General features: G+C 32.7%; 3 protein-coding genes across 4 annotated transcripts; 2 read left to right on the forward strand and 1 right to left on the reverse strand.

The window, feature by feature from the left end:
- The first annotated feature begins 506 nt into the window (after window positions 1-506).
- Window positions 507-5,950, forward strand: LOC107428789 (uncharacterized). Of its 2 annotated transcripts, XM_016039378.4 has the most exons (14): window positions 522-1,015; window positions 1,131-1,280; window positions 1,388-1,486; window positions 2,211-2,312; window positions 2,620-2,763; window positions 3,216-3,310; window positions 3,389-3,518; window positions 3,583-3,687; window positions 4,442-4,548; window positions 4,631-4,682; window positions 5,139-5,228; window positions 5,321-5,405; window positions 5,480-5,544; window positions 5,648-5,950. In XM_016039378.4, exons 1-14 carry the CDS (start codon window positions 923-925, stop codon window positions 5,759-5,761), a joined length of 1,431 nt encoding a protein of 476 aa, XP_015894864.3. In that variant the 5' UTR covers window positions 522-922; the 3' UTR covers window positions 5,762-5,950. The 2 variants fall into 2 exon arrangements, with proteins under 2 accessions (XP_048318690.2, XP_015894864.3); XM_048462733.2 differs by lacking the exon at window positions 3,583-3,687 and having other exon boundaries at window positions 507-1,015.
- A 541-nt stretch (window positions 5,951-6,491) lies between these two features.
- LOC107428783 (LEAF RUST 10 DISEASE-RESISTANCE LOCUS RECEPTOR-LIKE PROTEIN KINASE-like 1.5) lies at window positions 6,492-9,239 on the reverse strand. The gene has a single exon (XM_016039370.4). It carries the CDS (start codon window positions 8,776-8,778, stop codon window positions 6,820-6,822), a length of 1,959 nt encoding a protein of 652 aa, XP_015894856.2. The 5' UTR covers window positions 8,779-9,239; the 3' UTR covers window positions 6,492-6,819.
- Window positions 9,240-16,478: 7,239 nt separating this feature from the next.
- On the forward strand, window positions 16,479-22,675 carry LOC107428785 (uncharacterized). Its single transcript, XM_016039372.4, has 4 exons — window positions 16,479-17,341; window positions 20,119-20,760; window positions 20,862-21,159; window positions 22,095-22,675. Exons 1-4 carry the CDS (start codon window positions 16,745-16,747, stop codon window positions 22,127-22,129), a joined length of 1,572 nt encoding a protein of 523 aa, XP_015894858.3. The 5' UTR covers window positions 16,479-16,744; the 3' UTR covers window positions 22,130-22,675.
- Window positions 22,676-24,134: the final 1,459 nt, after the last annotated feature.

The following is a 24,134-nucleotide window of genomic DNA, read 5'->3' on the forward strand; positions in this document are numbered from 1 at the left end:
TCTTGTCCAGGTTTCATTGCTTGGAAAATAAAATTGATGGTCCTTCCATGAAAGTGTTAAATCTTGAAAATGACCATATTTGAGACATTTTTATGACCATGACAATGGCAACACGAAACTTCCAAGAGATGTTTTTATCTAAAAGAAAAAAAAAAAAGAAACTTCCAAGAGATGTGATTTCAGCGACCTAATTATAATGTTTAATGCTTAAAACCAGAAAAGAGAGGTCGTTATTTAGCCAAAATAAAAAATAAAACAGAAAAAGAGGTTGTTTTTCCAATTTCCATTTACTCCTTGTCTCGTTTTAAACTTTCACGAGCCTCATGGGGTTAAGTGGTCACGGACACTTCTCCGACCCATCAAAGATGTAAAGCTTTTTTTTTTGAAAACATTTTATCTCCATTTGAGCATAGATTAGCGTCTAAATCTGTAAAAACCAAAGCATGGTCTGGTAATTTTGTTAAAACTGACAGAGTTGCACTGTCGTTTTGACTTTTTCGACAAACTCAGTAAAAGCTCTGTCTTTTACTACAATTTTGGTTAATCTGAGAAGGTAGAAAAACACAAGACAATATTGCATCTGATTCTTAATCTAAATGTCCCTATCCATCACGAATAAACCAAAGGACCCAGTAGGCTCCGATGCCAATCTTCAACTTTCTACCAAAATAGAATGCGACAGATGACACATATTTTGCTTTATCCGATCCATCTGACAAATACCTTCCTGAATATTTGATTTTTTTATTATATATACCCATTTTCAAGAAAAAGGGAAGCAAGAAAAAGAAAATCCCAAAAAGAAAGCTCGGTTTGTGTTGGAGTCGCCGACACCCAGTTTCGACTACGAAACACTCTTCCTCTGCATTTTGGGTACTTTGAATTTTGCAACAAATTCGCATATACAGAGAAACAGAGAGAGATGGATGGAGGTGTCAAAGTGAACAAATGGGGTTACGAGGTTAGGACATCTTCGGATGCTTGTATATCTGCTATCAATGATTTCTATTACCAGGTTTGTTTTTTTTTATATTTCTCTCTCTCTCTCTTTCACTCTGTAATGGGTTTTTTTTACTTCTTACTTATCCGTAATTTGAATTGTATATTGGGATTTTTTGGAGTGAATGAAGGTGCTGATTTATGGAAGAAAAAGGAGTGTGATATTGGAAGCCACTGTTCATGACAAGGACTGCGTGCTTGCCAACATTTTGGCTGCTCATATCCTCTACACCAATCCTTCCCGAGCTCGCTCCCACCTCCAAGCCGCTGAGTCCCGACTGGTAATTTTATTTTATTTTTAATTTGTTTTTTTATTTTCACTTTCTTCCATTTTTCTCTGTTGGGGAGTTCATCTTTTTGGGTGTAATGGGGAATTAGCTTTGATCAGGAACAAGCCACCAGGTATGAGAAAGCTGTTTTTGATGCAACCAGTAGTTTGATTTCTGAGAACAGAGACGATGATGTTGCTTTTGAGTTGCATTCTAAGGTCAGCCCAGCTGCCAAACTTTCCAGGCCATCATTTTACTCATTTAAATTTAATTTAAATTTCATAGTATTAGGTCATCTAATTTACGGTTTTATATTTTTGTTTCTTTCCCATTTTCATGACTCCTTATTATGTTGCTTATACAAGATGATCCAGAAACATTTTTTTCCCATTTTAAACTTGATTTTTCTTCTGCATATACGATGTCTTGCAAATCACCTCGAACCTTAAAGTTATGGTATTTACAAATGCCATAAGCTAATTTACTCCTAAATTGTCAGAATAAAACGATAGACTTAGCCACAATTTCTCTTAATTATATTATATTATATTTAGAGCTTAAAAAGATTCTTGTACCCAGTCATGGATTGATCTCTTGTAACTGTCAAATTATAAAAAACATATCCTGGATGAAAGATCATTGAGTTGTATTTGCAGTAAATTTTATACTAAGGAAAATATTAGCTACAACCAATAAGCGGAAGTTATAATAGGTTAGAGGTTGAGTATGTTATAGCTGATAATGGTTTCTTCCATGAGAATTGAAGACGAGGCCAAAAGCTCGTACTGGAAAATCGGCACTAATTGTAACTTTGTAAAATGAAGCAAATATATGTGATCTTATTTACGAGAGCTGTAATTTTCATTTAGCCTCTTCTTTAGATTCAGTTTATATTGTGCAACTTAACTCAATTTCTAAAATGTGATGTCTATTTATTTGCAGCTTTTAAAAGAATTTCCAAAAGATTTGGTCTCTTTAAAAAGAGCCCAAGTGCTGTGCTTCTACATGGGGCGACCTGATCTATCCTTGAGTCTGGTTCAACAGGTTCATTTTTATTTCGAGATACATTAACTTCATGATTTCTTATACATAAGTGGAGAACATTTAAGTGTATTATCAACCCTTCAGAAACTTATTTGGTGATTGTATTGAGCAATGTTAGCCAAAGAGGATAACAATTCTTTGGCTTGAGAAATGATGAAGTAATAACAGCATGTGTTTTGACTGATTGAAAGATTAGAGTTACCAGGGTTTTTCTTCTATTTAATGAGGTTTGGGGGTTTGCTGCTGGCCATTATGTCTTCTTAATGTTGTCTTGATTTGATCTCATTACAATTAGCATGCCTAACAGGTTCTTCCTGAAAATCAAGAAGAAGATTACATATATGGCATGCTTGCTTTCCCTTTACTGGAGCTAGGCCAAATGGCTGATGCTGAGAAAGCTGCAAAAAGAGCATACAAAATCAACAAACAAGACTTCTGGGCTCAACATGCCGTGAGTTATAATAATTAGTTTGTCTTTTAAAATTTAAATATAGAATTCTGCTTTTTTATTTATTTTAACTTAGATAATTGATGAGTGCCTTTTTTTTTTTTTTTTTTTTTTTCGCTTAAGGTCTTGGATGCTTTCATCTTTCATTATATATTATCAGACTTTTAGAAATCTTTTTAAATGTCAAGGTGTCTGTTAAAATTTAAAACTGCATAGCGAACTCTCCAGACTTCATGATAATATGTTACTAAATCTGGCCTTCACATTCTTATGGTAATTGTGGAAAAAATTGGTCATATGTACCACCATGGTTCCAGTTTCTGATTATGAACCTGTCAAGGCGTTCATTAATTTTCCATGTTGCTATTCTGTATGATTATTATCTAGTTATTGCATCAAGGGCATCTTTTTATAAGTTCGTGTATCATTGTTGTAATATTTGGTTTCTTGTGCAGTTGTGCCATGTTCTTCAGTATGAGTGCCATTTCAAGGAAGCCGTGGCGTTCATGGAAGGATGTTCATCTTCATGGTCTTCTTGCTCATCATTTATGTATGCATATTCCATCAGTTATTAGCGAATATTAATAACTTTCTCTTTCTTTACATGTCTAAAATATTTAAATTTCAGGCTCACACATAATTGGTGGCATGTAGCTCTTTGTTACTTAGAAGGTCATTCACCAATCCAAAAAGTCCTAGAGTTATATGACCAATTTATCTGGAAGGAGTTAGAAAAAGTTGATGCAATATATCCAGAGGTATATCATTTGACTATACTGAGTTGCTTTTTATATCTGTCTTCTTAATTTTTTGTGCAATTAGGTATACTTGAATGCTGTGGGTCTCTTGCTGCGAGTTTATGTCCGGGGTGAAATTAATATCTTTAAGGACCGTCTGGAGATCTTAGCTAGTCGTTTGACAAATCATGTGAGTTACACAACATAATTTTTTATTCACGTATTTTCCATGTAATTGATGGAAGTTATGAGTGGCAAATGTGATAATGGTTGAGGTCATTAGAGATATGGTTCTAATGTCTAAAGGATATTTTAGGCCACTGATTGTAAAACATCTTTGGTGATTCCTGCTATGAATATATAATGCTACAAAAAGACAGAACATAATTCATTTAGACCAAGTTCATAAGGTTGGTCATTTGCAAGTTAAAACAAAGTAATGGGTTCCTAAGCAACACTTATCTTAGGTCATAGATGTCTTGATGATAATGGTTGCTTGACGGATGTACATTTTCACTTGGTATTAAATACAGTAACATCTCATGTTCTAAGTCAACAGTAATGGCATATCTGGCCAAACGTTTGTTGCATTTCAACTTTAAAATTTGTGCTCAAAATACAGCAAAATTGTATTTGAAGTTCTCTGTCATCTACACCATATGTGCATTTCAAGTATCTGTGCCCTCTGAACCCTAATCCCTAAATCATTATTGTAGGAGTGGCTAGTATATATTAACAAAGAACTTATATTTACTTCAAAGGTTACCAAATGATACTGTATGCAAGGTCTTTATTATTTTATTTAAGCTCTTCATGGAAGAAAAGAGTTTTGCAGGTGAATTTATATCATGCTTTCTTGATTATCATCCTCAAATGTAATATTTTTAGCATTATACACATGCTTATTATAATTTTGTTGTATTCTATGCATGAAACACGTTCAGTCCTACTGGTACCTAGAGTGGCACTTTGATTTGTTAATACTATGGGCGTTGGCTTATACTAATGAGATTTCTGAAGCTGAAGATTTACTTGGAGCCTTAAAGTCCAGGTTAGAAGGATCCTCCTCTTCTCACCTGCAGTTGTTGACTTAATTTGTAACTAATTAATTGAAATTCTTTTTCCCTGTGTAGAGTGGCCAAGATGAGCAAAAAGAAGCAACAATTGATGCAGCGAGGCATATTGGTTTGTTCTGATGGCAAATTTCTTTGCCCCTTACATTTTTGTCATATATATATATATATATATTTCGCACTTTTCGCACTTTTTATTATCACTCTTCCGAATTTTCTTGGAGACGCAATGACATGGAACTTTTTGAGAGCAAATGAAACTATAATTAAGACCTTTCCAGAATCTTCTGTACTTACCTATCACTTGAAGGGGAAAGGGATGAGGAGAGAGTGACCAGGAAAGTATGTTTACTTTGGGTTGGCAATAAAGAAAGTTGTATGGGCCTTCGACCAGAAGTTGGTAGTCATAAGATGTTAAATTTATATATAACTGTCAACTTGAACTATTTCCTAGCAAGTATCATTTTCATTGCCGTTGCATTCTTTAAAAATTAAGATGATTTAAGAACTCTAGGCCACTATCATATTTTCTTTTCTTTATTTTTTTATTTGTTTCTTTTATTGGTAGCTTGCAGAATCTCTCTTCGAGTATGGGAGAGGTAATGACAAACGAGCACTGGAATTGCTTGGTCCAGCTTTTGATGCCAATGATCTTAAGGTATGAGCTGTCGATACTGCTTCAGTTGTATTATTTCAGCGGCACTTTCACATATATGAATATTAAAAATTTAAATTTAACTATTTTGGAAGATGATTGGTGCATCTGAGGAACAGCTTGATGTATTCAATGAAATGTGGTATTGTATGTTGTTGAATACTGGACAAGCAACAAAAGGTACGAGAAAAAACTTCTCTTCCACCATAAAACCTCATATAAAGCTTCTCTTCTGATAAATATTTGAACTGTAGCAATCGAAGTACTTGAAAAGAGAATTAAAAAAAGGGAAGGAGTTCCGTTCTTGTGGCGCCTGCTGGTAATGCCCTTTCCTTACTATGAGTTTTTGTCAATTTTGGTTCGTGTTAGGATCTTCAGTGGGATTCTGAAAATGTATGATAATTTCATTGTTGTTGGTTCAGGAGAGAGGCTATAACATGATCGGAAAGCAAGAAGAAGCTGCGACTGTAGGTGAGAAGGCTAAGGTTTTGGAAAATACATATTTCAAACAACCAGTAGGATTCACAACCATATAACCAGTCTATGAAAACAAATCAAAATGTTGTTATATTTCTTACTTTGTGTTGAAAACCGATATGTAAATACGATCAAACAAAGACAGAGAAACAATTCTCTTACAGATTATTATATTTCCAAAGTGTAATTTCGCACAATGTGAACAAGGTTGTACATAGAATACGAACATGGGGTTTCTAATTTCTCTATTCAAACCATTTTCTTAATAGAAAAATGATGTGGGTTCTGCACTTGGTTGTGGTGGGTTATGCATGCAACATGCGTTGACAAAATGAAAAAGAGGTGTGAGAAAGGTGATAAAGAGCAAACATCAAAGTGAACTTTATTGCCTTTAATTTCCAAGACCCCCTTTTATCTTTGTGAACGATGTAGTCTAAAATGGTCCTCTCCTATCAAGAAGTCCACAGAACACCATCTCCAAACTTTAATTTAAAAAAATGCAAAAAAAAACGAAAAATGATTTTTCACGTGCGGTTAAGTTATATGCAAATCAAACACTCAATATTCTTTTCTTTTTGGTGAATAATCAACACTCAATAATTACGCTTATAGGTTGTTCATTTACATTTGTCGCGCAATGAATGGTGTGATAAAACCATTACATGTAAATTTTCCTCATGATTTAGAAACACTAGCGGTTTTGTTCCCAGTTATGATCTAAATTCAAACGCATGATTTAGGCACATATTTTTTGTAGATCAAAATCATAAATTTTTGGTCTTGAAGATATCAAGAAAGATAATATTTGTCATTTGCTGTGGATTGAAATACAAAAAAACCCAAACCCATAATAAGACATTGTAAGATGTACATAATAAACTGAGGTTGGGGATAACAGTTTCAAAGCAAAGGGCATTCTCAGAAAATGAGAGACGTGGGAAGCCCACTGTTTTTAGGAAGCAAAGCCGAAAAACACAAATTGAAATTGTGTATGCTGCCAAAAAACAGCTTCTGACACGGGGTTTCTTTTTTGTCAGTCTGAGTCAAACCGACCCCCACGGCACATGTACAACTGACCTCACCCAATCCCATATCCCCCCAACCCAACACCCACCAATCAAATTAACCCTTCTGCCACGTCACCATCACCACCACCACCACTGGAGGAGACATTCGAATTCGACGACCGGACGAGTCCACGTGCACGGCTCCTAATCTGTTTCAGCTCCTCCACCACTTCCCTCGCATCTGGACGGTCATCCTTCTCCGCCGCAACACACCGAAAAGCGAGTTCGGCCACCGCATCGACGCCGTTGATTGATGATTCTCCGTCGACGGCCAAGACCGGGTCTACCACCTGGTGGAGCAGACCCATATGGATTTTCGACACAACCAGATCGGCCAGAGCCATTTCCCTCTTTTCCCTGCTTTGGTCTACCGCTTTCAACCCAGATATCAATTCCAACAAAACGACGCCGAAGCTGTACACGTCACTCTTCTCCGTCAACCGGAACGACCGGTGGTAATCCGGGTCCAAATAACCCGGCGTACCTTGAGGTCCAGTCCAGACGAACCCGGATGTTGAAGTCGACGAATATTCCGGGAAAACCAAAAGCCTCGAGAGCCCAAAATCCCCAACCTTGATTCTCATATCTTTTTCCAAGAAAATATTGGATGAAGTAATGTCTCTGTGAACAATCGGGGGTACCACTGAGAAATGCAAGTACTCCATAGCCATGGCCGTTTGCAGAGCAATGTCGATCCTCACCTGCCATGTCAAAGACCCTTTTCGATACAAGCTCTTTGGGCCATGAAGATGCTCAGCGAGAGTCCCATTAGGGACATAATCGTAAACTAGAAGCAGCCCTCTCGGGTCGCTGCAATATCCATGAAGCTTGACAAGATTTGGGTGATCAATGGAAGATAGGATCAAGATTTCGTTGCAGAAAGATTTGGTGGAAAATGCTCGATTTTCAGAGGCGGCTTTGTTGTGTTTGTGAAGGTATTTCACCGCGACGATTCGACCATCGTAGAGCTGACCCAGATACACAGACCCAAATCCACCATCGCCGATTTTGCGCTTGGGATCGAAGTGGTTAGTTGAGGATTCAAGCTCTTCGTAGGTAAAGACCGGTGGGAGTAGACTGGCAGAACGGTGACGATGGAGGAAAAGTGTGGTTTGGTCTTCCTCTGTAGCCGACGATCTCAATCTTCTAGATAGCAAAGCAACAAGAACAAAAAGAAACAAACATGTCAAAACGAATATTGCAAACAAGATTGTGATTCGATTCGGGCTGTGTTGGGTAATCCATGGAGGTGAAAGACGAGCTCTGGAATGGAAACAGAGGAATTTCTTATCTGGGTCTGAGGAATTAAAGCCGCAGACTCCATTTTTGGACCGGCAATCTCTGCAATTCGAGAAGTAAGAATCCTGAACCTCATCCCACTCGAGCGAAATCCCATAGTTCGTCAAGAAATCGTTAAGATAACCCAAAACATCGCGGTTACAATCCGAACCAGAATCAGGACGGCGAGTAGATCCACAATCGTGAAGAAGACGAACTGGGTTCTTGATAAGTTTGCATTCCCAAGGACAATGGCTACAGTTTGGGAGAGTTGGAGAAGAGCAGGGCCGGAGTGCAGATAAACGAGAACAAGAAGAATCGGAAACCCGAAATGGAGTACCAGAGAGATTAATGGAGTGGCTGGGAATGGAGACGAAATGAGAGAACGAACAGTAGTTACGAGTGGAATCGTTTACATATGATGAATTAGAAGAAGGGTGAGGAGAGAGACGGAAAGAGGTTGAGTTTTGTTCGTAGTTTATGAGTGAGAAAGTGATGTCGTTAATGGAGATAATAGCATGGGGAGTAGAACATTTCACTTGGAAAGATGGGTGACCACAACCTGGTGAGGAAGAGAAGGGAAAAGAAGGAGTGGAACTGAATGGTGGGCATGAAGAAGAAGAAGATGCAGAGCTCTCTAGTTTTGAAGAACATGAATGGTTTGTAGCTATGGATGCTGTAAAGAGTGAGCAGAAGAAGAAGAACAAAAGGGAATGCAGAGGAGGAGGCATTGATGGAAAATGGGAATGAAACAAAGTTTGGAAAAGAAACTAAGAGAATGGGTCATTGAAAGTGAGAAAGAAGAGATCTAAATCGGATCTAGAAGTGAGGTTTCGTGCCTAGGTTCTTGGAGCCGGAAGGTCTCGTGGTTAGGGAAGGAGGGTCACGTGAAGTGAGGTGGAGACAAAAAACGAAAATGACTCAGTAGTCAAGTGGGGTCCATTTGCAGCCATGGCCGGGGGGACCCCTTTCAAAAGCTTCAAAACCTCTCATAAACAAAACCTTCGGCTTTTGAGTCTTCCTCCTTCTCTGCCTTGCCTTTGTGAAAAACTTGCATTCAATATTGATATTATATTATCTTTGTAATACAAAATGTTATCATGGGAACTTCCCAATCTAGGTGGTGGATGACAATATTCATAATCATCATCATCATCATCATCATCATCATCATCATCATCATCGGCGTCGTATTTATGTAATTTACATAATTTTATGATTATGAATTATTATCACTATCATATAGTTTATAACTTCTCTCACAATACCACTTCGATTTATAATCATAAAGTATATTGCATGTAAAGTGTATATTTAGTATCAATTTATAAGTGTTTCTTAGTTCATTGCATCATATCCCTTGTACAACATATAGTTTTATTATTTATCGCCACGGTATATATCAAGAATAGAACAATAAAAGTGTTAGTATATGTGAAAATAAATGTAAACTAACAGCCAATTACATCGCTATGTGATAAATGCTAATCGATAACCATGGTTAACAAATACTACCTCTTTATGCTATTCTTTTCTTTTGAAAATGCTTTTTGGGTCCTCCTTGGCTTCCTTTTTCAAATCTCTTTAACTTTGGAATTGACATCACTTGTGCTTTTTTTTTCTTTTTTTGTTTTATGATTTTGGGTCTGAATTTCTCAGGTGGGGTGGTTGGTCTTGGTTTTTATTTGGTGAGTTACCTTTAGTGGCAGTACAATTTTAGGAACAATGCCTATCTATATGGTAGAAGGTTTGGTACATAAATCCTGAATGGTCATTAAAAAACCAGCATTTTTTTTGTTGTTTTCAAAGTCTAATAGTGGCTTAATAGAATGGAATGGGAAAGAATTTAATAATAGTTTTAGTACATGGAATAGACTTTTCGTAAGATGGGACTCAACACAAACCAAACTTCAGTAAGGAAACCAAAAAATTATAAGAAGTATGTCGTTTTGTTTTTTTGGTAAAAAAAAATAATAATAAAAAAAAATAAATAAATAGTTGTAGGCTTGTAGGGTTGTGTTTTTGTCAAATAATTTCTATTCGTTTTCTTGAGCGCCTCGTCCCAATATTACGGCTTTTGGTCAATTCTGGGGACTGAAAAAGCTGTTTCTTAGGATTAGGAGGCTTTGGGGTAGTGCTTCTCTTGCGGACGTGAGTAAGTTTTTCAAACAAATTAATAATAATAATAATAATTGCAACAATAAATAGATTTAACAAATACATCTAAGAATATATTCACCAAAAGAAAAAAAATTTACATCTAAAAATGCCGTTTTTATAATTTGTTCATACAAATGTTTATTTATGTTACTTAAAATTTTTTTCATGAACTATTTTAGTGTGACAATGGAGAAAAAGAAAAGAAAGAAAACTCTATGTTAAACTTGCAAATACATCTGATCCAAGAAAGGAGGGAAAAAAAAAAAAAAAAGGGAAAAACTTGAAAATATATCCAATCTTTATATGTTTCAATAAGATAATAGAAACAAAAACAAAACAAAACTTTATGATGGATGGTGTTTTGAACCCATTTTGGTCAATCTCAAACGCCTTATCTTGTCTAAAATGGTTCTTGCTTCCAATAGAGCGTCTCCAAGAAAGGAAAAGCAAATCAAAAGTTATATGGTGTTTGGTATAAAATAAATAAATAAATAAGAACACTTATTATTGATAAAAACTCACTAATACATAATTTCTTCAAAATCTCTTTTATAAAAAAAAAAGGTAATTTCTTCAAAATAGAAATCTTTTCTGTTTTAATTAAATTGTTAAAATTCTGAAAAAATTTTCTATTTAGTTTTCAAGATTAATTACACCTTAATGTCTATTTTACCTCCAAATTCAAATTGGATCCTGTATTTTCAGTTTATTTTTCGATTGAGTGCTTTAATTTTAATTTCAATTTTAATGTTGGTTTTAGTTTAGGTTCTACATTTTCAATTTCTTTTTAAAGTTTAGATCATTATAGTTTTTGTTTCAATATGAACCAAAAGATAATGAAATTATGGTTAAGATAGATGTCTCATTATGAGACTTGAGTCAAAACGGGTTCAAAAATATTATTAACTTAAAAAATATATAAAAAAAGAAAAAGAAAAGGTTAACTGCTATTTTTATATATAAGGATTAATTATGCTATGCCCATATTAAAACTAAAACTAAAATTGAGGACATTAATTGAAATATTGAATATGGAGATCGTACATTACATTAATTGAAATTGTTGAAAATGGAGATCCTACATTGTAGTAAATTTTATTTAAAAAAAAATAAAAATGGAGATCCTATACTTAAAACTGAAGCACTTAAGTAAAAAAGAAAATTGAAATTACAGAGCTTTCAACATTAGGAAAAAATATAAGCCTAAAAAGTATAATTAACCCTAGCTTTGTTCTTTTTTATCATATAATTAACCTAGCTTTAAAAGTTAGGTGCTAGATGACAAAAATGCTATAGCAAAAAATCACCATATTGTAAAAAGTAAAAAATCTAAAATAGATCTTATCTATTAAATTTCAAATACATCTTATCTATTCCTATGAACTATTTATTACTGAATTTAAATGAGTTTATTTATGATGATGCCTCTTAAATTTTTTGATTTGTTATAAGTTGTCTCTCAACTTTTGAAATTCATCACCATACCCCCTTTAACAACTAAATGTTGCATCAATGCCCCATCTAAGGGCATGTTTAATATATGGAATGATCATTCCTAATAAAGTAGGAATAGCTATTCATAAGAATGAAAAATTAAAAAATAAGTTTATATGTTTGGTAATAATGTTGAATTAAAATAAAGTTTGCCTTTTTTTTTTTTTGGGAATATTTTTCCCATAAATTTTCAAATTGATGAGAACTAATTAAAAATTTTATTTTATTTTATTTTTAATTATGTACTTTTACTATATGATAATCTATCTAATTCCAAAATTTATCAAAATATGATAAGGATATTTTTGAAGTTTATCAATATTATAATACAAAAATAATAATTCTGAGATTTTTTCAAATGAATAGCTATTTTTTCTAATAGAGATTTTCTATTTCTATAAAATAACTGTTACTAAATTTAAATAGATTTATTTATAACAATACTTCCTAAATTTTTGAATTTGTTACAAGTTTTCTCTCAACTTCTGAAGAGCTTAACACAATGTTAGGAAAAAATAGAGGCCAAAAAATTATAATTAACCCTAGCTTTTTTTTAATCATATAATTAACCTAGCTTTAAAAGTTAAGTGCTACATGATGAAAATGCCATAGCAAAAAATCACGATATTTTAAAAAGCAAAAAATCTATTGTGCAATAGCACTAGAAAATTTGTCCGTAGAAAGCCCAATCAAACATGCATTATCTTGTTTGACCCACAAAAATAAAAAAGTCATGCACAGTTTTGGCTCTGAATTGTGTATAAACTATAATGTCTAAATAATAGAAACCTCAAACCATATAATTTTTTTCGTAAAAAATATAGGTGATTCAATCACTAGTAGATTAACTTACTTATCGAAAAAAAGATATGAATTAATACAAATAAATTAAATTATTGCATAAAAATTAAAAACTATGATAAATAAAATATAAAAATAATAATATTTAATTAAATAGGTTAAACTGATTTATTTCAGATTAGGATTTAGAAATTTCACATAATTAATAGCTTTTTGTTAAACATTTACCATAATTTCATTTCTAATAATTTTTTCTCCCCATCCCGAATTTCAAATTTACAAGTAACTTATCAACAAATTTATAAATAACTTATCAATTAAATTAATATTTACTTTTAAATGTTAAATTTGTACCAAAAAACCATCCATTAACACAAATTGTCATCTCTAGTTAATTCAAACTCTTTTTTTTTTTTTTTTGGCTGAAAACATGGGATTCATTATTAGAAATCAAAAGGAAGGTTGTTGCCTCAGGCTCACAATCCTGTATCAAAGTATACAAAATGGATTGGGACAAACAAGAAATATCTAGAGGACCAAAGAAGCTATTTTTCAAAGCCCACTTACCTACGAAGTGAGCTATACCATTGGTCTTTCTATGAGCCCAAACAAAAGCAATACTAACAAAAGAGGGTCCCTAAACAGGTGTTCAGCAGCCCAATGAATGGAATTTTGATGACTGAAGCTAATTCAAACTCAGAATATCTTTCTTTTGGTTTTGAGATATAAAAATAAAAAAAACCAAACTCAAAATTATTGGTACTATACCTACATTGAACTGTCAGTAAAGGAACCAAACGCCCCGACACATACGGCAGTGTCCGTGTTTAGGTTTACTGTGGCCCATAAATAGGCCCACAATTAATTACCAAACTAAAAGTTTGAACAAGACAAGTAATGGCAGATGAAACTTCCAAGTGCCAACCTAGTCCGTTTTGTTAGGGGGACCAAAAACTAAAAGTATTTCTCATAATTTTCTTTTTCTTTTTTAAATATAATTCATATATATATATATATATATATTAAAAATAAAATAAAAATTCGAATCCAAATTATTATCTAAAAAAAACAATAATTATATCACTAAATTGTTCCATTTTTCATGGTTGGTGTTGTGCGTTTTTATATGTTGTCTTTGGAGGAACAAGCTGAGTGCGCATTTATATTACCTACTACTACTTCTAAATGGTACAAATCATGCGAAATGACCACATTTTTATGTCACCAACATATAATGGACCGATCTTTATTTTATTTTTATTTTTAAAAAAAAAAATTTTTTTTGATAGTATCATAACCATCAAGCTATAATCTTATAATATATAGTATTGCAGTTTGAAATCATACAAGACAATAAGAACTTGACAAAACTTGAATTTCAATTTCCAAATCCACAAATGTAAAGGCTTGGATTTCTTATTTTTATGTTTTCTTTTTCATTTTTATATGTTTTTATTTGGTAGCTGCTTTCACACCCACTTTGTCACAAGTGGACTAACTTTATGTTCCCACGCTTCATGCTTATGTATTTTATTTTATCAAATTTTGTCACTGTTATGACTCACCCCGAAGTGAATGTACTGCTACCATTGAAGGTGACAATTTTATTTTATTTTTTATCTGTAATAGACAAAATTCATTACTTTAATCCCTTTCAATCATGTATACATAAATAATTTACAAACTTATTAATTATATTAATGAAAAGTTGTGCTTTGTGTTTTCTTGTTTAACTACATTTATCTTTCTCAAACCACCGCTTGAACTTTGTGATGAAATTATTAATTTAATCATAAATATACCAATTTTAATAAAATCAATAATGCACATATATAATAATCATTTTATTTTAGTTTATTTTCAGTATAACAAATTGTAGGATTACGCTTCAAATTACTCATACCTTTTCTGTGGATTAGTCCAATAACAAAGCACCTATTTCCTTGAACAATAATCCAATATCATAGCTTGATAAATAAATTATAATTAAATTTCAACTGATACTTTATAAGTTATCTTTGGTAGAAAAATGCAGCAGTAAAATCTATTTTTTTTTAGATAATAATCCAAATTCTCTTGCCTCCAATATTATCAAAATAATTATAAAAAAAAACTAATACTTACAAATTTATATCACCATAGCCAAATTGGTTAATTTATTATTGACAATAATTTCAAATCATGGATTGGATTCCTAACGTTTACACTTTTTTTTTTTAAATAAAAAAATTAAAAATCACACAAAGTTCTATATAAAATTGAACCTAGATACGGTCTAATAACTGTTAAGAGTATATGCAAGATACAAATTGTTGTTTATGTAAATAAAATTAGCAATATTAATATTTAAGTGGCATGAATTGATAATTAATTCAAAAATTGTTTTTCAATGCTAATATATCAAAGATTATTAATAAATTACAAATTTTATAATTTTTTAAAAAAATTGACTTTTTTTAAGATCAAATTTGTTATGAAGCCTTTAAAACTAGATACTCATTTTTTACAATATTTATGTTATGTTAATTTGATATTCATTTTATATATTAGCATTGCAAAGTAATTTTTTATACAATAATGCTGAACTTTCTAAAACATTTATTAAATAATGTGGTAAATGATGTGATGGTATTTATAATTTGTTTTTTTCTTAGTTCACTTATTTATATAAATTTAAATTATATGAATATATAAATCAATAATATATTAATGTACGGTATTTGGTAAATATTTTTTTTGCCTATGTTTTTTAAACCAATAATGCTTAGTTAGTTAACTCACGTATAATACCCGGGTAATATATATGTGCTCACATTAAATTTAAAAAAAAAAAGTGTTTTTTGAAAATAAAAATTTAAAATATATGTTAAACGCATTGACACTCTTAACACCCTTTCATCATTTATTATTTATGATTTTTTAATATATGAAATTATTATTATATTAGTTTCAAAAAAAAATATTATTATCTTACTATTACTTATATTTTTCTTTATCATTTATATTGAAAATATCTAATTCTAAGATATATTTAATGCTATTTGGTATTTTGAACTTTATTACATATTATACATGTATATACAAAATTTAAAAACATCCCATTTACATATTTTTTGTTCAAAACTCTTCCATTTTTTTAATAAAAAATTGATTTATATGGGCATATATCTTATGCCTTTTTTTCCCATACTCATATATAACTAACAATCCAAAAAAAAAAAAAAAAAAAAAAAAAACAATCCATATGCATATTTTTTATACGGTATTTTTTTTTTCCCCCCCAAAAGCCACAATTGGATTGGAGATGCCTTTTTATTCATATAAAGTCCTTATTTTTTTTTGTTATAATATAAATTCCTCTTTTTTTTTTTTTTTTTTTTTGGGTAATAATATGAATTCCTTGACCATTGTAAACTTTCAAGAAAAATTCATGCTTTCACAAATAGAAGTCGAAAGTACAATGATATTTCATTGAAACTCTCCCGCAATTACATAGAAGCAACTCGGTGTCTGACTAAATTAAAATAATAATAATAATAATAATAATAACTCGGTGCATAATAATCAGGGCAAAAGCATAAAAAAATTTTGTTATCTAATTAAAACTTCAAAGCCTGATGTAGAAGAAGTGGCCGGTCTTTTTATTGGTACGAAGGAAACATATTAGCTTGAACACTACGGACATGACATGACCTTCTATTTTTTTTTCTTGGGCTGAAAATTATAATCCAGGGTCCAATAATTTCAGCTTCTAGACGGAACAAAGACCGTCATCATAAATAAATAAATTAATTAAAAAAAAAAAAGAAAAAAGAAACAAATCCCACGCGCAACTGCAAACCAACTATTACAACTGTCCAATCCAAAACCCCACGCGTTATTAATAAAGTAACTACATAAAAAAGCTCATTCCACGCTCTTTTATAAGCTCGTGTAATTCCCACCCCCGCTTTACATATCCTCGAAGGTTCATCTTCGTGGTCAATACAACGGAAAATGGAAAATTATTATCCAGGACAGGGACAATTCCGTGCCATCTTCTGCTATCGCAATCGTGACGACTAAGAAAAACCAAATTACACTCTCCTCACCCCCCAAACAATTGAATAACAACAATCAATACCAAACAGAACCAATCTTTTTTATTTTTTAAATTAAACCATGCCGATAAATTGTTTGCGTTAAAGCCAAAACCAATAAAAACCCTGTTCTGTTCAGCACCATCATCTCCAAAATCAAACTATGGAGTTCTTTAACAAAACCTCCGCTGTGAAACTCCGGAGCCACCTTGATAAGTACTTAATTGCCGATGACGATAAAGAAACCGTTCGACAGAGCCGTAACGGTTCGTCTCGAAAAGCGAAATGGATTGTGGAATTCGTTGAGAGTAAACACCATGTTATAAGGCTTAAGAGCTGCCATGGTAGGTACCTCACAGCCACTGAAACACCGTTCCTTTTGGGGATGACTGGGAATAAGGTTCTTCAAACGGAACCGTCGTCGAAGCTTTCAGATTGGAATACGGAGTGGGAGACGATAAGGGATGGATTCCAGGTGAAGCTGAGGAGTTGGAACGCCAAGTACTTGCGTGCCAACGGTGGTACGCCACCGTGGAGGAACTCCATCACCCACGACGAGCCGCATACCGGTACGACCCACAACTGGATTCTGTGGGATGTTGAAGGGGTTGAGCTTACCGAATCCGAAGTGGTCGCCGACTATTTGTCGTCGTTGTCGAGTTTCAATTCTTCCATCTCCGATGAGATTCTGAGCGAGCTTGGTTCGCCCAGGCCCGTCGTCAAATCTCCGGCCAGATTTTTTTCTTTTTCTTCCAAACAGGTGCGTTTCCGTTATTGTTTTACTTCGGTTAATTTGTGTTTTTTTCCAATTAATTAATTAAGTTAGAATAATTGACTAATTTTTTTAGAAGTGTTTTTGATTAAGACTTGATTAATTTAGGTTTACTAACACGTATACGCAATTATATAATCCAGAAAGTCCAAAAAGCAATGGGTAATTAAGCCAAAAGTTTAGGGGAAAAAAATGTTTATGGAAAAAGCGAGTGATAATAGTGATAAAAGGCTTCAATATTATTGGAACTAGTTATATAGAGTTTTTAGATATTTGGTGGACCATAAGTGTATTGCAATTACTTGTTGGAGCGAAAAGTGCTTTTGAGATGCAAATATTGAGTGTGAAGATTAATGGTAATGATACGGAATTGCATGGAACATGCATCACTAGAAACTTTATAAAGAGTGGAATTTGTAAATTAACATTGTTTACATTAATGCCATTGTTGGAAAAAAAGGTTAAAGTTTGGTATTCTTAAGAATATATAGCACGCAACATGCCGATCACGCTTGTACAAACCATGTTAACAAACTTTTGTTTATTAAGAAAAATTATTTTGGTAATATACATGTAAAAATTGAGTGCGAGCACATTTATATAGAATAGATTTTTTTTTATTATTATTTTTAATTATAGTTCACTAGATTTAAGAGTGTAGGTTAATTAATTTGCTGTTATTATAATGAATATGGATTGTAGGATTTTAATTGTGTGTTTAAATGGAAAATCTTGTCTAAAGTCTCATAGGCATATATTTGACTTGGGAAATAATGGCATACTTAATATTATTTGAGTTTGTCAATTGGGTTGCATTATTGAAAATAAGTTTTGAAGAAGAATTAGATAGGCTAGTTCTTTACATGTCTGAAGTCTAACCCTTTGTTAGGTGTCCAACTAAAACACTTGTCTTATTTTTGTTGTTTGAGAGTCAAGATGGAGGAGTTATGTATATGTTATTTGAACAAAAATATTAACAAAAGGCTTACAAAGAGATACACTTAATAAAAAATATATATATATATTTTCCATATCCATTACTACATTGTTATGTCACCAATTATTATTGTCATTATTTATATACAATACATTTTATATTTAAATAGTTAAAGAGCTAAATCTATAATCGATAGTTGGAATTAATTTATACAAATTAAATAAAAATAATGTATAAAAATATTAGGAGTTTGAAAAAGCATACGATCAAATCCTTACTGATCCAATTAATAAAAAAAAAAAAAAGGAAAAAAAGAAGCATAAAATTAATAACATATACATATTAAAAAAGCCTCCCCCATAAAACCCACCTTACCAACTCTCCCGCACTACTTATAAAAGCATTTAATATAATAAATAAATACATAAACAGTGTGTGTACATAAACAATGTGTTTGGTCAAATTTTCACTCTTTTTGTAGTGCGTGGCACTGCGTGCGATGCATGCTTCTTGGTCAACATTTGGCATGCATTTTGATCTTCATCTTAAGAGTCTATTGGCAGTTGCACATCTTTTTCATGAAATAAATTTTAACCAAAGGATAGTACTACCCTCATCACTCTAATATTACAGACAAATATAAAACCAATAAAGGATCCAATATTAGATCAATCAATGTCTCCCCCCGCCCCCCCCCCCCCCCCCCCCAAAAAAAAAAAAAAAAAAAAGAAAAAGAAAAGAAAAGAAAAGAATCCTCTTTGATCTTCTTTAATTTATGAGTTTGATCGTCTTTAATTTATGTGTGATTCTGGCACTTTAACGTTCGTATTACGTTGATTTTTTGTTGGGTGAATTCATATAATGTTGATTAGCATTCTAATCCTGCCCATATTCATGCATCTCAGCATTTCATGGCAAGCAATTAATCCTATATAAATAAATATATCTATTTCCAGAAATATATTGTTTATTGATTTATTACTCAAATTTAGTGGGTCTTCTTTCTTTTTATTCTTTTTTATTTGCATTATTTTTGGAGGTTGATTTAATTAATTCTTAACCATGCGTGTTACTCCATCTATACATTAAATTCGCATCTGCATCATTTAATTAATGAGAGTGTTCCCCTTTTTGTTTCTTTCATATTGAAAAAAAAAAATCTTATTTTTCCAAAGTCAGAAAATCCTTGTATGTAAAGCAAATTTAAAATTTGTTCGTTAAAGAAATATTGCTATGGAAATGGATAAAAAACTAAGGTAAGAGTTTTTTATTTTATTTTATTATATTTTAATTTCCTTTCTATATGAATACTAGTTTCTCCGTGTGGTTACTTTTACCGACCTATTGTATGGAAAAGACAAAAAAATCACATTCGAGGTTTGAAAAATGAACATTTTTTTTTTTGTTTTAGACTACCCAAAAGGGAGGCAAATGTAAATTACTCTACGAGGTCGACTTCAAACTTAAGAAATCATTTGTCACGGCCAAGAAATTTAGACAAGTTCAAATAAAGTAGTAGATGGCTGGGCGAAGCCACCTTTAAAAGGACACAAGTCCAATAAGCAACGTAAAGAACTCCTTTGGCCACGTAAACGACACAGTCCATCGAACCGCGTTGTGCCAGCTTGACTATAAAATTGGCTGGCGCTGACTAAGCATGCCTTCAAATTATCAATAAAAAAATTAAAAATTAAAAATCAAAAACGTTGTTTTCTTACAGTATTATATAGTTGAAGGTGGTTTTCACACCTTCACATGCCACAAATCTGATCCTCCGCTTCTTTGTCCGTGAGAGATTTTCATTTTTTGGGTTGTCTGTTTTTCTCAGAAAAATTCGAACTCTAATTCCAACTCCAACTCCAACTCCAACTCCAACTCCAACAAGCATTTCACTACGGGAATGGATTTCTTCCACAACGCCAAGGCGGTGAGACTCCGAAGCCACCACGAGAAATACCTCCTCGCCGAAGAAGACGAAGAGTCCGTCAACCAAGACCGAAATGGATCATCCAAGAACGCCAGATGGACCGTCGAGTTTGTACCCGGATCGGAAACCATTATCCGACTCAAGAGCTGCTACGGAAAATATCTGACCGCTTCCAACCAGCCTTTTCTGCTGGGCATGACCGGTCGGAAAGTCCTCCAGACTCTGCCCAAACGCCTTGACTCCTCCGTCGAGTGGGAACCGGTTAGAGAAGGAAACCATGTGCGTCTCAAGACTCGGTACGGTCACTTCCTCAGAGCCAATGGTGGGTTGCCACCGTGGAGGAACTCCGTGACTCATGATATCCCCCAAAGAACCTCGACTCAGGATTGGGTTTTGTGGGATGTTGATATTGTTGAGATTCAGGTTCTTCAATCTCCAGGTGCTAAGCCTTCCGCCCCTCAGATTCCCCATTCTGATTCTTTGGATTTCGATTCCAGTTCGCCCTCTTCGGTTTCCATCAAATCCAATTTTTCCAGACAAGAGGTTCGAGATCTATTTACTCATCTCTCACTTTAACTTAATTTGTGTTTTTGATTGGAATTTGATTTGATTTGATTGATTTATTTATTTTTTATTTGGAACAGTCGAGCGATTCTTATGCGGGTTCGGGTTCGCCACCGAAATCCGAAGGGAGGACTATATATTACCATATAGCTGATGAAGACGGTGATGTGGATGATGAAGCTGTTCAGGGTTATTCTTTTAACTTCAAAGGTAGTGGGGTTGAAGAATTGACTCGTAAATTCGAGGAAGAGACTGGGATTGAAGGTGTTATTGTTTGCACTCGAAACCCTTTGAATGGAAAGCTCCATCCCCTTCGTTTGCAGCTTCCTCCTAACATTGTCACCATGCATGTTGTCATTGTCCTAGCTTCTTCAAAAGGTGATCTTTTTAATCTCTGATCTATATTTTTTATAAAACTTTTGATGCATTTGGAGCTGATGAGTCTTTTCCTTTTAACTTGATTGAAGTTCTGGATTTTGTTTTGAGTCAACAAAAAAGTAGTTCCGGATTTTTTTAGCTTGATGAGCACTTTATTGATTCTTTTTTCTCTGTATATTCACTTCTTAGTTTTTTACTCATTCTCTGTATACCAGTCAATATGCAAATTGTTACTAAGTTTTTAGGTTTGTTTATATGAGTCAGTCTTAGTTTGGTTTATCTAGCAGTTCTTTGCACGTAAAGAGACAATGAGAAAGTCTTTTTGCCGTGATTTCTGTATTCAATTGTTTCTATAAAGAAAGTAATGATGTTTTACAGAGTTCATTGCGATATTTTTTTTTGTGTTTTTATCAAATACCACAACCAGTGGTTTTTGTATTTTCACCATAAAATCTGTTATGTATCTAAGCGGTTTTTCCTTGTGCTAGATACCTGCAAATTTTGAATAATGTTTCTACTCCGAAATAGATGAAGTCAGAATTCCATAGATTAGCAACATTGTCACCTAGTTAAAATGCATTGGAGTATATGAAATATGAAGAATAACCCCTTGCTTAAAAGAAGCTTTTGCAAGGCTTTAGAGACACTTTTGTGCATCATTAGCTTATTTTAGGCCTCCTCTGTGTGGATATGTATGAGGTTCCCATATCATGGGGCTATATTGAGGTGCCACAGGATTAAAAACATCTAAACAATTTTTCACTTTAGAGCTATAAAGATTGTGCTTAAGAAATTTATCCTATTATGTGTTTTGCTGACCCTGTTCTGTATGAAATAGCTATCTAATAAAAATTGTTTCTAGCTTTTCTTTTTCTATTCTGCATGCTATTTTCTTTTCTATAGTTAGACTAACATTTTCTCTTGTGGTGTACCAGCGGCCAACGATATTGCAAAACAAGGAGGAATATGATAAAATGCATCCAGTAGACATTACAGTTTTGTTAAAAAGAGGAAAAATCCAGGACTACCTGTTTTGTACATTCTATTCTCCCTAGGACTGTTTCTTACTCTCCCCGAAAGTGTTACAAGAGGATCACAATGGTGCTTCTCGTGAATTCTATTTATCTCCTACGCTAAAATTTATGCTGTCAGGTGGAAAGAACAAAAGAAGTTGTTCTTTGCCATGGAGAAGAACCATGTCATTATCAGCATTGCTGGAAGCCTAACTTGATGATACTTTTTGGGAGGGTGTTTTAAATTGATACTGTTGTAAAAAATTTCTGCAGATTTTTTTTGTTTGCCTTTTTAAGATGATAAAGATGTATTGGTTTTTTGATACCTTTGGTTTCCTGCTGCTGTATTTCCCACCAACAAAAAAAAAAAAAGAAAAAAAGAAAAAAAGGGGGTATCCTCCTGCTGCATCCAGTTTTCCTTCCAGTGCTTGTATAGCTGATTTTGTAGAACTGTTTGTAATACATTCTTGCATTCTATATAATAACTTTGATTGCTTAAGATATCTTTATACTTTCCCATTTTAGATACTACTAGTCTAGTTTTCTGCATTGCCAAGATGGAGAATATTGGATGCCGGGGACTTCTAAAACTCTAAAACCATCTATTTACTTCGCTCCTACAATCAGAACAGTCCTATTTCTATTTTTCTCCGTTTCATTTTGGTGAATGGGAAAGAAAAATGCCATGGCAAAGATAATTTTCAATAATGCCGTATATCGTTTGATTGGCATGATTTAGCTTTCGAAATATTGAATGGAAATTCAATAATCAAACCTATTGCTTTTATTTATTTATTTATTTATTTTTTATTTTATTTTATTTTTTTTATTTTTTTTTACAAACAAGAAAGTCCTAGATTTTTAAAAAAATAAAATAAAACTCATGATAAGTAATTTAAACGTGGGAAAATAACTGCGTTTTAACCCCTAAATTATTATTTTTTAATTCTGCATTTGGCCATTAGTAATATTATGGTTACCAAAATATTTTATCAAATAATATGGTAATATTTAATAATTTTTTATTCACTTAGTTATTTAAAAATTCTCTTATTTATATTTTTGATAATGTAAATATTTTACCAATAATGTATCTGACATATATCATTTAGCAAATGTTCTTGGTGAACAAATTTTAATGCATGTAACATTGCTGAACTACAAATCCCGTTAAGTGTAAATTGCAAAATCCCCTTTTTAAGTGTAAATTGCAAAAGATAATGTAATTCACGATAAACATGCGGTTACCCTTTTAAACAAATATTTAGTTTTTATTTTTAATTTTTAATTTGTTAAGTTAAAAATAAATAACTCTTTAAAAAATTAGGAGGTGCCAGTGCTAGTGCTAGACTTATTTGAATGTTACTCATTTCACATGGTAAATGGCGTCTTGCTGTGTACAGCAAATATTGCACTGCATAGCACCACCCCCATGTGCTGGTTTTTTTTCTATTTTTCAACGAACACGAGTTTACGCTAAAAAAGACTAAAGCTGACCACCGAATAAAAGAAGGCAAACCGCGTTTCCAAATGGCGTTTATTGATATAAATTATTGACTGCATCACTGAATCTGTTAGAAAAAATAAATAAATAAAATCAGAGAGCCATTTGCTTTACTGCTTTTGCATAAGAAATGATAAAAAACTGAAATTATGACCCATCACGGGCTGGGATTAACATATCCGAATCATTAGATTTAGATCCACCATTTTAATAATTGTTGAATTGGATTAGTATTTTATTCACCTGGATCAAGAAAACAAATTCTAAAAACCATTATGGACTACTTCAATATCCAAAATTTTCAGTTAAAGTCAGACTTGGCTTCACTTATTACACCGATGATAATGTATAAAAAAGCTCATAAGAATTTGTAATCACTTGATCCAAGTGAAAATCTAATTATTTTTACTAGGATTTTTTCACATACAATTCGTTTGGTATACATTTTTTTTAAAAAA

The sequence above is a fragment of the Ziziphus jujuba genome, chromosome 12 (assembly GCF_031755915.1).
Source record: "Ziziphus jujuba cultivar Dongzao chromosome 12, ASM3175591v1".
In the NCBI taxonomy this organism is placed as follows: domain Eukaryota; kingdom Viridiplantae; phylum Streptophyta; class Magnoliopsida; order Rosales; family Rhamnaceae; genus Ziziphus; species Ziziphus jujuba.

Excerpts from the sequence above, each read along its gene's own strand:
- LOC107428789 (XM_016039378.4), top strand. The coding sequence starts at position 923 with ATGGATGGAGGTGTCAAAGTGAACAAATGGGGTTACGAGGTTAGGACA. Across the intron at positions 1,016-1,130 it reads TCAATGATTTCTATTACCAG|GTGCTGATTTATGGAAGAAA; the intron begins GTTTGTTTTTTT and ends GAGTGAATGAAG. Across the intron at positions 2,313-2,619 it reads CCTTGAGTCTGGTTCAACAG|GTTCTTCCTGAAAATCAAGA; the intron begins GTTCATTTTTAT and ends CATGCCTAACAG.
- LOC107428783 (XM_016039370.4), bottom strand. The coding sequence starts at position 8,778 with ATGCCTCCTCCTCTGCATTCCCTTTTGTTCTTCTTCTTCTGCTCACTC.
- LOC107428785 (XM_016039372.4), top strand. The coding sequence starts at position 16,745 with ATGGAGTTCTTTAACAAAACCTCCGCTGTGAAACTCCGGAGCCACCTT. Across the intron at positions 17,342-20,118 it reads TTTCTTTTTCTTCCAAACAG|AAAAATTCGAACTCTAATTC; the intron begins GTGCGTTTCCGT and ends TGTTTTTCTCAG. Across the intron at positions 20,761-20,861 it reads CCAATTTTTCCAGACAAGAG|TCGAGCGATTCTTATGCGGG; the intron begins GTTCGAGATCTA and ends TATTTGGAACAG.